The 17,329-nt window shown below is 42.7% G+C and overlaps 1 protein-coding gene across 1 annotated transcript in view; it reads right to left on the bottom strand.

Moving 5' to 3' along the window:
* The window catches only part of TOM1 (target of myb1 membrane trafficking protein), a 123,285-nt gene that overhangs the window by 42,041 nt on the left and 63,915 nt on the right, over nt 1–17,329 (bottom strand). The window contains exons 7-9 of the mRNA XM_063426415.1: nt 10,563–10,679; nt 10,192–10,325; nt 9,692–9,743 (exon numbers count right to left, since the gene is read on the bottom strand). Of these exons, the coding sequence (XP_063282485.1) occupies nt 9,692–9,743; nt 10,192–10,325; nt 10,563–10,679 (303 nt within the window). The remainder of the gene's footprint in view (nt 1–9,691; nt 9,744–10,191; nt 10,326–10,562; nt 10,680–17,329) is intronic.

Here is a 17,329-nt window from a genome sequence, read left to right on the forward strand (position 1 = left end):
GGTAAGAGGAAGTGACGCAAATACAGGAAGTCCTGTAACCCTTCCCTCATTACCCTCATCCACTTCCGCTTCCTCCTCCAGTACAGGATCCACCCCCCCTCGTACTAAATCTCCCCTTCCGGAACCAGAACCCACCCCCATTAGAAACGAATATCCTGATTTGGCGCCACTTCAGACTTCCGGTCAAGCTTCATCTAGCTCGGCCCGAAGTGTTCTATTCACTACCTTTTCCCAAAACCAACCTCCCACATCCCCATACCCTATATCTCCCCGACCGGAACCCATGACTGACGCTTCCCTACGTAGCCCCATCCAAACCCGACAGTTGACTGGTGCCCAACAATTAAAGCACTATCAGATGCCTCTTCGCTTAAATCCCGGGTCAGCTTATATCGATGCCGCAGGTCAAATGGCACACGCTGACCCTGTCTTCGTATATGTCCCTTTCACCACTACCGACCTTTTAAACTGGAAGACCCATAATTCCTCGTATACTGAGAAACCACAAGCCATGACTGATCTGTTCACCTCAATAGTACAGACACATAATCCGACATGGGCTGATTGCCAGCAGTTATTAATGACTTTATTTAACAATGAGGAAAGGACAAGAATAAATCAAGCAGCCATTAAAGCATTAGAGGATAGAGCCCGTGCTTTGAACCAAGCTAATCCAGCAGCATGGGCCGCAACACATTATCCCAACACTGATCCCGATTGGAACGTAAATGGTGCTGATATGGTTCAACTCAGAGCCTATAGAGACGCTATAATTGCTGGCATGAAAGCCGGAGGAAAGAAAGCCATTAACATGTCGAAGACAGTTGAGGTGATCCAGAAAAGCGATGAAGCGCCCAGTGTCTTTTATGACCGATTATTGGAGGCGTACCGCTTGTACACCCCCTTTAATCCGGAAGACGCAGACAATTCCCGAATGGTTAACTCCGCCTTTGTCAGCCAAGCTTACGGAGATATTAAGCGCAAGCTACAAAAGTTAGAAGGGTTTGCAGGTATGTCAATCTCCCAACTAATGGAGGTAGCTAATAAGGTCTATATGAATAGGGAAACAGAAAGCAAGAAAGAGGAGGAGCGCAAGATGCGTAAAAAGGCTGATATGCTAGCGGTAGCGATCGCAGGCGTAGATAAACGGGGCCCAGATAGAGGCAATAATAGATGGAGTAGGGAGCCTTTGAGTAGGGATCAGTGTGCGTATTGCAAGGAAGAAGGGCATTGGAGGAACGAATGTCCGCAAAGAGAGCAGTACGAGAGAGACCAACCCAGGGCAGGCTACGGAAACTTTAGAGGCAGAGCGAGAGGTAGAGGAGGTCCCGGAGGGAGTAATGGTTATAGAGGGAGTAATGGGAACAGAGGAAGTGTTAGGGAAGACAGGTATATTCCAGCAGCGCAAAGGTCTCGCGATAGAGAAGGTAGGGACTTTGTAGGATTGGCTGACACGGTCATGGAGGACTATTGATACCGACCGGGCTCCATCCCCCTTGGTCGAGCGGAGCCTATGGTCGATGTATCAATAGGGGGGAAAAGGAGTGCGTTCATGATCGACACTGGTGCTGAACATTCAGTGGTGACTAATCTAGTTGCTCCTCCATCTGGAAGGACTATTACTGTGATAGGAGCAACTGGAAGAAGTGCTGAAAGACCGGTTCTTAAAAGTCGACTCTGTACATTGGGAGGCCACGTAGTAAAACACCAATTCCTTTATATGCCTGAATGTCCAGTCCAATTGCTGGGACGTGATATGCTATCCAAATTACAAGCGCAGATTACGTTCCTACCAGATGGAACAACATCTTTAAAGTTTAATGGACCTTCAGGTATTATGACTTTATCCGTACCAAAGGAAGAAGAGTGGCGACTTTATACAGTGTTGACTAGCCAAAACCCTAGGAGTGATGAGACATTGTTTAACATACCAGGAGTTTGGGCAGAGAACAACCCACCAGGACTGGCCCGCAATATTCCACCAATAAAAATTGAACTGAAACATGGGGTTTATCCAGTGAGCCTAAGACAATATCACATTCCGCAGAAGGCTAAGAAGAACATCCAATCCTATCTGGATAAGTTCATACGGTATGGTATCCTAAAATTCTGTACTTCCCCCTGGAACACCCCATTGCTGCCTGTTCAAAAGCCCGGCACAGATGAGTATCGACCTGTGCAGGACTTAAGAGCAGTCAATGATGCGGTTGTTAGCATACATCCAGTTGTACCCAATCCATATAACCTGCTTGCTTTAATTCCGGGCGGGGCTACTTACTTCACAGTCTTAGATCTCAAAGATGCCTTCTTTTGCCTCCGAATTGCCGCAGAAAGTCAATGTATTTTCGCTTTCCAATGGGAGAACGCTGTAACGGGCTCAAAACGCCAAATGACTTGGACAAGACTGCCCCAAGGGTTTAAAAATTCACCTGCCCTATTTGGTTCAGCCCTAAGTCAAGATCTATTGGATTTCGAGTCCATCCCAGGAGAGTGTGTATTGTTACAATATGTAGATGACTTGTTGATAGCAGCAGTTACAAAAGAAATCTGTCAGCAAGCAACGCACGATCTACTACACATTCTCTGGAAGGCAGGATACAAGGTGTCTAGAAAGAAGGCTCAGTTGTGTTTGCCAACTGTCAAGTATCTAGGATTCCATATCTCTGAAGGTCAAAGAATTATGGGGCCAGAGAGAAAAGAAGCTGTCTGCCAAATACCAATACCCAAGAATAGAAGACAAGTGCGAGAATTCTTGGGGGCAGCAGGCTTCTGTAGGATATGGATTCCCAGTTATGCGATACTAGCAAAACCTCTGTACGCAGCTATCAAAGGTACAGAGCACGACCCCTTCTTATGGACCCAAGAACAGCAAACGGCATTTGAAGATGTGAAGAAGGCTTTGATGAGTGCCCCAGCATTAGGTCTACCTGATCACACACGACCATTCTACTTATATGTACACGAGCAAAGAAGAATGGCTGTGGGAGTATTGACACAGTACTTGGGATCATGGCAAAGACCTGTTGCCTACATGTCTAAGCAACTGGATGCAGTGGCCAGCGGACTTCCACCTTGTCTAAGAGCCGTAGCTGCAGCCGCCCTGCTAGTAGCTGAAGCCGATAAACTCACTCTGGGTCAAGAACTTTATGTACGAGTCCCACATGCAGTACAGACGTTGTTGGATTACAAAGGAAATCATTGGTTTAGTAATAGCCGTATGACCAAGTATCAAGCAATGTTGTGTGAAAACCCAAGAGTGCATTTAGAGACTGTAAACACCTTAAATCCAGCTACCCTTTTGCCACAACCTACTGAAAGTCAACATGATTGTTTGGAAGTAATGGATGAAGTATTCTCAAGTAGACCAGATCTTCGTGATTTTCCCATCCAGAACCCCGATGTTCAATATTACACCGACGGCAGTAGTTATGTGAAAGAAGGGATCCGCTATGCAGGATATGCAGTGACAACAATAGACAAGGTGATAGAAGCTCGGCCACTGGCGAAAGGAACATCAGCACAAAAGGCAGAATTAATAGCACTAACACGAGCGTTACAATTGGCTGAAGGTTTAAGAGTGAATATCTATACGGACTCCAAGTATGCGTTTTTAACCACTCATGCCCACGGAGCTTTGTATAAAGAAAGAGGACTACTGAATTCAGAAGGCAAAGAAATCAAGTACGCAGCTGAAATCCTACAACTATTGGAAGCAGTGTGGGAGCCGAAAGAAGTCGGTATCATACATTGTCGAGCGCATCTGAGAGGAGATGGTGATGTAACCAAGGGAAATCGGATGGCAGATAGTGCAGCTAAGCGTGCTGCTGAATCAGGAAGACAGGAGTATGTAGGGCATATAGCTGCTCTTATACCAACTCCACTGTCCCAATGGACTCCAGTTTATACAGCTCAAGAAGAGGAGTGGTTAAAGACTGAACCGGGAAAGTATCTGGAGAACAAGTGGTATCAGCTAGAAGATGGAAGAATAGTTATACCAGCATCGCTAGCGGTAGAAATTGTCCAAAATTATCACAACGGGACACATTCTGGGAGAGACAGTACTGAAGAATCTCTTAGAAAACATTTCTACATACCAAGATTGTCCAACTTGACTCAGGCCATTGTACGCAGATGTGTAACGTGTGCTAAGAATAATGCAAGACAAGGACCAGTAAAGCCACCAGGAGTTCAGTTTATGGGGGGACTCCCCATGTCCGATCTACAAATAGACTTTACAGTGATGCCTAAATCGGGTGGACATCGTTACCTGCTGGTAATTGTGTGCACCTATTCAGGCTGGGTAGAAGCATGTCCTACTCGTACAGAGAAAGCAGGAGAAGTTGTGAGATTCCTGCTACGAGAAATAATACCCCGATATGGACTACCCTGTTCTATAGGATCGGACAATGGTCCAGCTTTTGTTCACCAGTGCCTACAACAACTGACTCATATGCTTGGTATAAAGTGGAGGCTTCATACTGCATATAGACCCCAGAGTTCTGGTAAGGTAGAGAGAATGAATAGAACTATAAAGAACCAGTTGGCTAAAATGTGTCAGGAAACCCAACTTAAGTGGAACGTTCTCTTACCCATAGCTTTATTGCGAATCCGCTGTACCCCTACCAGAAGGATGGGCCTCTCTCCTTTTGAAATCATGTATGGGCGACCACCTCCCATACTTGGTAACTTAAGGGGGGACTTGAGTCAGTTGGGAGAAGGAATTACCCGGCAGCAGGTTGTAGAGTTGGGTAAGACTATGGAGGAGGTACAGAAATGGGTACAAGATAGATTACCTGTGAATATTTATCCCCCTGTTCATAGTTATCATCCAGGAGATCAAGTGTGGATTAAAGAGTGGAATAATGTACCGTTAGGGCCCAAGTGGAGAGGTCCTTATGTTGTTCTTTTGTCTACCCCTACAGCAATAAAAGTAGCAGAAGTGACTCCGTGGATACATCACTCCAGGGTTAAACCAGCAGCAGTCGATTCTTGGCAAGTTACAGCAGATCCAGAGAATCCCTGCAAGATCCGGTTAAAACGCACTACTCAGTCGGAGTAACGAGGAATTATTGTGGATTACAAATTTTATTGTTACAGGTGTGAGTGAGAAGGCCATAATAAAGCCTGTCCGCTTACCATCACATAGTGTATAAGCCAGGAAAGTCTCGAAGGGACACCTGTGAAGATGAGCAGAACTCCATTCCCTGCAGCCCCTCACATCCTGGAAGCTGAGGCGCCATCGCACGGACGAAGACTGAGGATGACGGCGAAAGATGTGCTTTTGATAGTGTTTATTTATATGTGTTTTTATATTCAGGAAGGTAGAGGTACCGACACTCCTAGCTGTGAGGTATGCATTAAGACTACGAGAACAGGTAACCATATTTCCCAAACCCTAATTTGGCATTCACAATACGAATGTAAAGGAGATGTATCGAGATGTAGATACTTAAATATAGATTATAGTGTGTGCCATTTAGGAGTAGGAGAACCTAAGTGCTTCAGTCCGGAGTATCAGCATCGTACAATTTGGTTGACTCTCAGGAATGGAGATCCTCAGGGGACCCTAATTAATAAAACGGTGTTAGAATCCGTACATTCTTCGGGTGTTCTGCTATTTGATGCGTGTAAAGCGATATCGAGTGGTAGAAAGCCGTGGAATGTATGTGGGGATCTTAGATGGGAGAGGACGTATGGGTCTAACGATAAATATATTTGTCCCAGTAGCAAAAATAAATATGTAAGTCCTAGATGCCCAAATAGAGATTATAACTTTTGCCCATATTGGTCTTGTGTGGGGTGGGCAACTTGGGGACAGACAGTAGACAAAGACATGATAGTGACTAAGTTGCCGACTAGCCCTTATTGTAAGTCTATGGAATGCAACCCAGTCCATATACTCATTAATAACCCCGACAAGTTCTTAGATAAGTATGGAAATTTATTTGGGTTTCAAATATACGGGACGGGTTTAGATCCTGGGACATTATTGTTTATAGGAATAGAGACTGATACGGTATCCTCCCAGACTCATCAAGTATACCATTCCTTTTACGAAGAGATGAGTATAGATAATAAGATCCCCCATAATGCTAAAAACCTGTTCATCGATTTAGCTGAAAGTATTGCCGGTAGTCTTAATGTTACCAACTGCTATGTGTGTGGAGGTACTAACATGGGAGACCAATGGCCTTGGGAAGCAAAGGAGGTAATGTCCGGTTCTGAGGCAGTTGACCAATTAATATCTACACAAGCCGATTATCATATGAGTGTTAGAGGTAAATCTGAGTGGAGATTAAAGACCTCCATCATAGGTTATGTTTGCATAGCAAGGAAAGGAATAATGTATAATACTTCTGTAGGAGAATTAACTTGTCTAGGGCAAAAAGCTTATGATGATGATACAAAGAATACAACTTGGTGGTCGGCTTCAAATGTCTCAGAACCATCTAACCCGTTTGCTAGATATGCCAATTTAAAGGATGTGTGGTTTGATCTATCCATCACATCTACTTGGAGAGCCCCAGCAAATTTGTACTGGATCTGTGGTAAGAAAGCCTATTCGGAGCTGCCACAGGACTGGGAAGGGGCATGTGTGTTGGGTATGCTCAAACCATCCTTCTTCTTGTTACCGATTGAAACAGGTGAGACTTTAGGTGTTAAAGTGTATGATGTGAATCATAGGAAGAAAAGGGGACCCATAGAGATAGGCGCCTGGGAAGATGATGAATGGCCTCCCCAGCGTATTATAGATTACTATGGGCCAGCCACGTGGGCTGAGGATGGTACCTTTGGTTATAGAACCCCTATTTATATGCTCAACCGTATTATAAGATTACAGGCGGTGGTTGAGATTATCACAAATGAGACATCACAAGCGCTCAATCTTCTAGCGAAGCATAACACCAGGATGAGGACAGCAGTCTACCAAAATAGATTAGCCTTGGATTACCTTTTGGCAGTAGAGGGAGGTGTATGTGGGAAGTTTAACCTAAGTAATTGCTGTCTTCAAATAGATGACGAAGGGCAAGCAATAGCTGAGCTTACTAGCCATATGGTTAAACTAGCGCATGTGCCTACTCAGGTATGGAAAGGGTACAATCCAAGTAGTTGGTTTGGTAGCTGGTATGAGTGGTTTGGAGGGCTTAAGGCAGTGGTAGGTGGAGTCCTACTGATTTTACTGTTGTGTCTACTCCTACCGTGTCTTATACCCTTAGTAGTTAGGTCTGTGCAAAGCCTGATAGGAAGTATAGCAGAGAGGAAGGCTGCTGCACAGATAATGGCGATATATAAGTATAAGGCTCTAGATCAGGGAGAACCAATGCAAGAAGATGAATGTTGAAGATTCACATCATAAGATAAGTCTGGTCTGGTTCATGGTAACCTGAGGTATATGCAAACCAAGGTTAAGTGATGCCTCAAGTAATTGTGAAATATCAGAGGCATCAAAGGGGGGAATGTGATGTAATTCCAGTAAAATACAAGTTTAGCAGGCTAAGATTGCCACAAGGCATATGTATGTATATGTGTTTGTAGTATCAGTTAGTTAATTACACGTAGCTAAGATACTGTCATCACTGTACTGACCAGGTGCAGGAATGTAAGAACTGGAATTACGCGTCCCTCTCCTTTGTATCAGATGAGCCACGTGGTTAGACCGGATGGATGAGTTTAGACTCTATTCATTAAATAGGTTAAGGGTATGTGTGGGTGTAGTTAATTGTGGGAGGAGCTACAGTGCTATATAAGGAATGTACTCTATGTATTCAGTACTCAGACTTTGCTGTATTTTGGTGACGCTAGTCCCTCTGAGTCCCGATCGGTGATCCAATAAAGAATCTCTTCCTTCCTGAAGAAACCTGTGTCCATCTCTCTGTGCTTGGCTTCCGTCAGTTTCTCCGGTATCAGTAATGCCATATGGGTCATATGGGTGTATTTTGATACAATATATAGTGATAATTGTGACATCCTCAGGCACTAGGACTTAATGGTATACTTGCACAATAATCTGAATACACGAATCTAGGAGATAAAAACATAGTGCAATATTGTCAGAAAAGCATAAATAGTAATAAAAGCTATTTATGCTTTCCTGACAATTTAGCACTATTGTTTTGCACTAGATTTGTGTATTCAGATTATTGTGCAAGTATGCCATTGAGTCCAAGTGCATTAGGGTGTCACAATTATCACTATATATTGTATTAAGATACACCCATATGACATTACCACTTGGGCACATATTCACTAAACAGTGAGCACTATGGGCATTAAATGAAGTTTTAAAATTTGATATATAAGATTTTATAATTTTGCCTAGTAGTGATTTATTACACTGCGCACCAACTCACTACTAGCTATATTATCCAAATCCCATTAGCAGGATTTTTTTTGTTGGTTGCTGCAATCTGTGCCCACAAGTTTTTTCTGTTTAATTTGCGCCACCTTTTTTATATATTCACATTTCCATTGCCTTTATTTTAACCCTAGTAGCGCTGACTATAGTGTTAGGCATGCAATGATAATGTGGTACAGGGGTTACTGTTCAGTTTAGTGTAGTATGTTAGGGTAGTAGGTCCCACCTAAGAGGTTTGCCTTGACGTGGCAGGTGGGCATTCCCCCTCATGGCCATTGGAGGAACTAAATAACCTCCATTTGTCTAACTATGCATAGGGATTTGGAAAGAGCGCAGGTCACTTTTTCTTTCATTTTTACTGTATGTATTAGTGCTAATGTGTACTATGGTCATTGCTGCCGCCCAAGAGTAGTGGGAGTTTGAGCGCAGGACTTGTTTTTTTGTATATGTTAGGGTAGTGAATAGATTATAAAGAGGACTTTTATTGAAAGGCCAGCAGTGTATCATACATTTACCAGTGCTGAGATTAGTGGCAGTTAATTCCAGACAGTGTCCTTTTCATTAAAATGGTGACAGGTGCCACTTATGAGGATAGATCCCAGTAATATCGGGCAGACCTGAACATGTATGTCCTAGGTCTACATGAGAGTGTAACAAGGTGATCAGTGTATTATTCCCCATAAAACAGATACTATAGGCATAAGAACAACTTTAGCATAATGAAGCAGTTTGTGTGTGTAGATCATGCCACTACATTATCACTGTTCAATTCTCTGCCATTTAGGAGTTAAATCACTTTTGTTTCTGTCCATGCAGCCCTAGCCACACCTCCCCTGGCTGTGACTGACACAGCCTGCATGAAAACAAAATGGTTTCATTTTCAATCAGATGAAACTTACTTTAGAAGTTCTCTCGTGCTCTGTGAATTGAACAGTAATCACACACAGACGGCACCTGTAGGCTCTAAAAGCACATTTACAGAGTATGATATAAGACATTCTAGATTAAACAGACTGCAATAAAGTAACCTAAAATGTCTAGATTCCTTTACAAGGAGTGTTTAGCAAGGTTGTGCAAGTTACATACGAGAAGGTGTGACTAATACTCTTTAAATACAGTTATTTAACTCCTAAATGGCAGAGGATTGAGCAGTGAGACTGCAGGGGCATGATCTATACACCAAAACGGCTTAATTAAGATGAACGTGCATTGGTGCCTATACAGTCCCTTTGATTGCAAAAAAAAAAATATTTTTTTTTTACATTGCACAGATGGCATCACCATTGGTACAGTACGGGATTCAAAAATGATCGATCCACTGAATGGGTACATTACCTGAGTCTGTACTGTAGCTGTTCCCTGTTGACCAGCAAACATTCTCTCAAACCTGGAAAATGAGACAATTAAAAAAGAGGTTGTGCAAAAAAAAAAAAAACACTATCAGGGTTTGCCTAGCTCAGCAAAGGCTATCCTTGGTACCACAAGGTTTGTGAAGTAGATTTATTCAGCTTGCCTTTAGAAAATGACAACATATTCCTGACTTTGGATGGACAATCATAAGCTCCCCAGATACTGTGAACCACAGCCAAACAGCTTGCTCAGTATCAGGTCACACCCACAACAACAAATACGAGAAAGATAGTCTATTCCTGGAATTTACTCAAACAAACTGCTGTACAATATGACCCAATGGCGTCCTGACCATCAAGGCAACCATAGACCACCTGAGCTGGAGGGAAAATAGTGAAATAGTGGAAGAAGTATAACTGAAGACAACTCTATGGTAGCAAAGCTTTCAAAATCAGAGAGGATGACCTGTTGGTGCTTAGTCATACCTTTCATGGCGAAGAAACACATTGTTGATGTTGTCATTCACAATTAGGAGCTCTTCTGTGAGCTGTTCATGGGTTATCCTGGAAATGAGCTCAAGAACTCGCTGCTGCATGGCTCGGCATGTCCGGTTCAATTCCTGTGGAAGAAAAACGAAACAAGGAGGTTTGGAGAGCACAAGTGCAAAACAAATTACTTTGTCCTACAAAACAAGGAATCAAGCAGAGGAAGCTGGCATCTTATGGTATCCCAGTCGATGGTGATATAACCAGAAAACAGAGGTCAAAACTAAATACTGCCAGAGGTCAAAAACTATAATTCCCCAAATGGCTGTAACTTCTACATTTCAAAGGGTACCAATGAAAATGTGACTCACCTGCAGGAGCTCCACATCAGACTGCATGGCTGTCTGTGGTGATATCTCTGTAAGCATCTCCGACATGACCTTCACATTTCCATTTACCACCTCTAACTCACTACGCAGCTTTGTCACCTGTTGAACACAAAGAGTCTGGAATATAGAGTTGTACTGAAAAACTTATCTTGTTGGGTCAAGCAAGCATAAAGTGAAGAAAGATAAATACCAACAAATTAGATGACATCCTTGACTTTGAGACTTAAGTATAAAGGGACACCCCAAGCACCTAAACAGCCATTTAACTTAAAGGAACACGATAGGCAACCCGACCACTTCATCTCATCGAAATGGTCTTGGTGATGTGCCTCTGTCCCTTTAAGCCTGCAATGTTCACAGTTTTGTATTCCCAAAGCTATAGTGTTCCTTTAAATAACAAAATTTATCTTTTCCATGTTCCATTTTCATATTTAAAAAAAAGAAAAAGAAAAATATAACTAACTTTGCATCATTCTATATCTTAACTCTGCATTGCTGGTTAGTGTTTCGGTGCAAAGGCGGTCACGGCTCCTTTTCTGTCATTTCTAAATAACAGCTTCCAATAACACAGCTGTACACGTTGCAAGGAAGTACAGCAAAGGTTCCTTAGAGTTGCATTTTAACTAAACGTTTTCATAAACAGAAATAAAAGGGTCAGAAAACCCTGCTTTGAACTCTGCTAATCACGCGTTCCTCCGTACACATTAAGCAAATAGGGATTTGACCAATTTATAGAAGATTGAAAAAAAAAAAAAAAGATCAGAGTTAGGTGTAGGCTAGTGACAGACACATTTTTTTATTTTTTTTTATATTCTTTATTTTGTCGTGCATAGATAAAACATATTACATTTACGCCAGCGAATGCCACAACAGCTTTCCGCCAGAGTTTACATGTTCAGACAGTTGTTTGGCATGGATAAACAGTGCACTTTTTTAATTTAAGGAGAAGCAAGCTTATAAAACAGGAGTAGGGGATCTGTCTAGGGCAGTGTTAGGTACTATGGTGATGTATATCATATATAACGTTCAGGTTGTAAGAAAACACAGGCTAGGTGGATACAGGCGCTAGACATTGCTTATGGTGGGGAGGCCACCCGGTCTTTTAGTAGCTAGGTGCCAAGTACTAGTGGGGTCAGGTGGCTTAGGAGGCTTTGCGGTATAGGCAGAAAACAGATTATTAAATCACATGCTGTAACAATATATCCGTGTTATGTGTGTGAGAGGGAACTGCAGGGTTTTTCTCTGACATGTTCAGTATCCCCTTGTACATGTCCCACTCAGCCTATGCCCTTAGCGGGCAAACAAGGTCCAGACCTATTTGCAGGGTAGCATTTTTGCACCAGCCTGCCTCCACGGCTCCTTGCGTCAGTGGGGACTGGCACCCAGCATCCGCCGGTTGTCCTCTCTGTGCTAGCTTGAGCAACGTAGGGCCGGTTCTGTGGGGTCCACTGGGACTGGAGCTGGTGTGGGTTGCGTGTGGTTCTCCGCTGGGTTCGTGTTTGAGGCGCAGTTGTCAGCCGCCGTCTGCACCCGAGTGTGGTCTCCTGCCGCCGCGGGTGTCGGCGATGCCTTCTCTCACGGCCCTTCATTTTCTTGTGCCGAGGTTGCTTGTGCGGTTTGGTCTGCCGCCATGTTGAGGCCTGTCTGGTAGCCTTTACTTGCGTGATGTTCAGGATTGGAGGCAACTGCTTGCCTTGTCGGCTGCTTGTCTGCTGCGTGGTTAGCGATTGTGCTCTGCCCTCCAGCTTATGCCAGAAATTGGCGAACAGTGCATCTAGTTTCTGCAGGATGTCGGGCTCAGGGTCAGTGCTGTCGGGGAGACACGTGGCGTCCGCCATGACGGCTGGTGCGCCCGGTAGCTGGCAGTATAGTGTTGTTGCACCCTGCGTTCCCTTCAGTTTTGGATGGCCTCCTTGGGATGGACCGCGATCACCCCTGACGGTCCAGGGGGGGGGGGGGGAGGGGAGTATCGGGATTGTTACTCGGCTGGAGTCTGCTTCCTACAGTGCCGGGCCTGGAGATCGGCCGCCTCTCCCATCCGACACTTGCTAGGCCTTGTATTGCGGTGCTTGTCGCCTGTGTGCATCGGGTGCCTTATATGCCGGCGTGTTGCTTCCCATCCCCTTCGTGGGTCATATAAGTTGAGTGCTGTCGCTTTGTTCAGGGTTATTTGGCTTGGTGGTGCCATTAATCGCTCTGCTTGTGTAGGAGCTCTGCTCAGGCACGTCTGTCCTCCATGCGAGACAGGCCCCGCCCCCAGACACATTTTTAACATCTGCAGAGTTAACAATTATTGCCTGATCTGCACTTCAACCCTCCCAGTGCAAGAGGATTGTAGAACATATTGGGATTTTAACACACACACAAAAAAATAAACTATAGAAGGAATCAGACAATGGTATTTTATATCTGCAATCTGACCAAGAAATTTCAATTCTAATTGCAAAACAGTGTTGTTAATTTTAGGACATCAGTATGAGAAAAGTAATGAACAAAGGGAAAAAAAAACGTGCAAATCACAATATTTGCTGCCTCTGGGGAAAAAGTAAATAAATCAAGGCAACAGGGCAATCGTGACTACACTTCACACGTCCCTTAAATAATGAAAAAAATATAACCAAGGAGGCATGTTAGGTGCTTTTCATTAAAGCCAATTTAACACTCCGCAATTGAGAACCCATTTAATGAAGACTGATTACTTGCCAATTATGAAAGACCCTAATGGACTGGAGAGTCACAGATTGGTAATTAATGGTGCATTAAAAGAAAAATCTATTCAAAATTACAAAAAGCACTATGTATTTAAATAGATTAATTAGAGCAGATCTATTAAAGTTTAAAAGCCCTGCTCCCCACTTCCACTGCGGATTGTAGTGGCCATGGTGCTTGGAGTATTCCTTTAAACTTTTTTTCATGAGATGCACAGTAAAAACAAAAACAAAACTATATTAAAGGGACACTAAAGTCATCCAAACTGTGTCAGTGTGCAGTAGCTCTTGGTGTCATTTTGATCCTGCAATGTAAAAGAAATTGCTATATTTACATTGCAGGTTAAGTCCAACCTCTAGTGGCGGTCAGTATGACAGCCACTAGAGGTGCTTCCATTGCACTAACCAAGTAACGTGATGGGAACGCTCCCATAAGAAAAGCATTGATTCATTGCTTTCCTATGGGGAAGTCTGAATATGGCGCTCACCGTATGTGTCCACTAGGTTCCCAATGGACCTCTATGAGGAGCATTGGAATGAACCATTGTGGAGGAGGCAGTGTCCTCCGCGATGTCACGGGAGGCGGAGTTGTCAGCAGCAGAGGGGAAAATGTGAGTAAAACGTAATTTTAATTTAGACCTTAAAGATTAATTTTCCCTTAAAGATTTCTCAAATGCCTCCAATTCTCCACCTGTTTTTCCTTCTTACTTTTATGATGTTTCATGATGCAATTTGACACTATTGTAATGTATTTTTGTACTGCTATTGACCTTCAATAAAAATTGTTTAAACATTGATACAGCAAATGCCATTCTAATACAATGCAGACAACGCAAAGGCCAGGGCAAAAATTAGATACATTGTTTTATTTCTCTTATTCCTTGTGTGCTTTTTCTCTGTTGACTACTAGGTGCAGAGGACAGAGCTTATTCAATGATTGACAGGGAGCCAAGATGAAGTGGTGTGTAGATCTATAATTAATTATGCATTATTATTATTTTTTGTCTTATTATTTTCCTGCCCCCTCATCATATTAGACCTCCATCTGGATACAGACTCCGTATCCTCAGTTACCTGTACTGCACAGAGAAGCAAGGAATGGACAGGCAAAGATCTGCCGCTTGCTAATAATAGACAAGTGGGGATTCAGAGAAATTAAACTCTCTGGTCTCAACAAGCATGCACAGCTACATTAACCCTACTCATTAATGGACCACTACCACATTATGGAGAATTTTAGCGAGTTAGAAACTCCTGAAAATAGTGTTCATACAGGCACCATGAAATCCTGAAAGACACAGATTGCAAGAAATGTGTTACATTAATAATCCAAAAAGAGCAATTTGTTTTTGTCACCTCCAGTTGACATAGCACCATGGAGTAGAAATATAGTGGTCATATACAAAGTACTAAAATGGGTGAGAATGAAAGATTTTCTTCTGCTGCAGTGGATGTATTGCTTAGAGATAGGTATGGCCCTGTATGTTCGAAAGATTTGACATTCTCTCGCTCTCCAACTGCCCTTTTTCATGCACCAGGGTTATAAAAAGAATTTAAAAAAATAAAAAGTGGTACAGAAAATATTCCGTACTCAATTAAAAACTTTGTTTGAAGTTCTGTGGCCCTCAACCAAGATATAGAGGATCACAACTTTTTACTTAAAGTGAACATAAATCTCCTCAAATGATTTGAGTACATCATATATCACCGCGTTACATGATGTATTCAATGTAAAATGATCTCACCTTACTTTTCATCCAGCGCCACAAAGTCCTCAGGTTTGTGGATGTTACAATTCTCTAACACCCACCCCACTCTGCCCTTGCTCCTCTATCAGCCTTCTGTTATTTGCCCTCCTCTGTGACAATGACACACTGGCTACAATGCCAGCATCTGAATGGAGTGACGTCAGTCATTCTGTTCCTATGCTTTCTAGCAAGGTCAGTTAGAGAGTAACTATAGCAACCACCGCGCATGCAGAAGGACCGCCCGTGTGAGCTCTCTTCTGTTCTCCCTTACAAGTCAATTTTGTAGCATAGAGCCTATGCTGAAGGATTGACTGACAAATGAGAGAATCATTCATTTTGAAAGGTTTTTCTCCCTATCTATACATTTGTTAGCAAATCTAGAAGTTGTAGGTACTGTGACAGGTTACTCTAATTGTACATAATGCTAATCTACACCTATCAACTAAATCAGATCAACCCGACAACTACTAAAGGCATATATTCTGCCAAAAGGACCAGCGTGTGTACAATTATATGAATTTACACATTGGTTTTGTCAATAAAATTGATTACTCTCCACACGGAGTGCCTTAAACATTTTAGAAATCGTGTTCAGTCTACACCGAATCAATTCGCTCTCCTATTAAAAGACTGACCCTTTATAGATGGTAAACTAAATATGCTGTAACCAATATGTGTTTTTATTAATATGTTTTATTACGTGTAATCTACTTTCCTTCTTATACGCTTTTACTCTGTATGACCTTCGTAGTTTAATTCCCATCCGAATTGAACAGTTTATACTACAGTTGCAAGAAAAAGTATGTGAACCCTTTGGAATGATATGGATTTCTGCACAAATTGGTCATAAAATGTGATCTGATCATCATCATCTAAGTCACAACAATAGACAATCACAGTCTGCTTAAACTAATAACACACAAAGAATGAAATGTTGCCATGTTTTTATTGAACACACCATGTAAACATTCACAGTGCAGGTGGAAAAAGTATGTGAACCCTTGGATTTAATAACTGGTTGAACCTCCTCTGGCAGCAATAACTTAAACCAAACGTTTCCTGTAGTTGCAGATCAGACGTGCACAATGGTCAGGAGTAATTCTTGACCATTCCTCTTTACAGAACTGTTTCAGTTCAGCAATATTCTTGGGATGTCTGCTGTGAATCGCTTTCTTGAGGTCATGCCACAGCATCTCAATCGGGTTGAGGTCAGGACTCTGACTGGGCCACTTCAGAAGGCGTATTTTCTTCTGTTTAAGCCATTCTGTTGTTGATTTACTTCTATGCTTTGGGTCATTGTCCTGTTGCAACACCCATCTTCTGTTGAGCTTCAGCTGGTAGACAGATGGCCATAAGTTCTCCTGCAAAATGTCTTGATAAACTTGGGAATTCATTTTTCCTTCGATGATAGCAATCCATCCAGGCCCTGACGCAGCAAAGCAGCCCCAAACCATGATGCCCCCACCACCATACTTCACAGTTGGGATGAGGTTTTGATGTTGGTGTGCTGTTCCTCTTTTTCGCCAGACATAGTGTTGTGTGTTTCTTCCAAACAACTCAACTCTGGTTTCATCTGTCCACAGAATATTTTGCCAGTACTGCTGTGGAACATCCAGGTGCTCTTGTTCAAACTGTAAACGTGCAGCAATGTTTTGTTTCGACAGCAGTGGTTTCCTCTGTGGTATCCTTCCATGAAATCCATTCTTGTTTAGTGTTTTACGTATTGTAGATTCGCTAACAGGGATGTTAGCATTTGCCAGTGACTTTTGTAAGTCTTTAGCTGACACTCTAGGATTCTCCTTCACCTCATTGAGCAGTCTGCGCTGTGCTCTTGCAGTCATCTTTACAGGACGGCCACTCCTAGGGAGAGTAGCAGCAGTGCTGAACTTTCTCCATTTATAGACAATTTGTCTTACCGTGGACTGATGAACAGCAAGGCTTTTGGAGATACTTTTATAACCCTTTCCAGCTTTATGCAAGTCAACAATTCTTAATCGTAGGTCTTCTGAGAGCTTTTTTTGTGCGAGGCATCATTCACATCAGGCAATGCTTCTTGTGAAAAGCAAACCCAGAACTGGTGTGTGTTTTTTAAAGGGCAGGGCAGCTGTAACCAACACCTCCAATCTCATCTCATTGATTGGACTCCAGTTGGCTGACATCTCACTCCAATTAGCTCTTGGAGATGTCATTAGTCTAGGGGTTCACATACTTTTTCCACCTGCACTGTGAATGTTTACATGGTGTGTTCAATAAAAACATGGCAACATTTCATTCTTTGTGTGTTATTAGTTTA

This window comes from Pelobates fuscus, chromosome 7 (assembly GCF_036172605.1).
Source record: "Pelobates fuscus isolate aPelFus1 chromosome 7, aPelFus1.pri, whole genome shotgun sequence".
In the NCBI taxonomy this organism is placed as follows: Eukaryota; Metazoa; Chordata; class Amphibia; order Anura; family Pelobatidae; genus Pelobates; species Pelobates fuscus.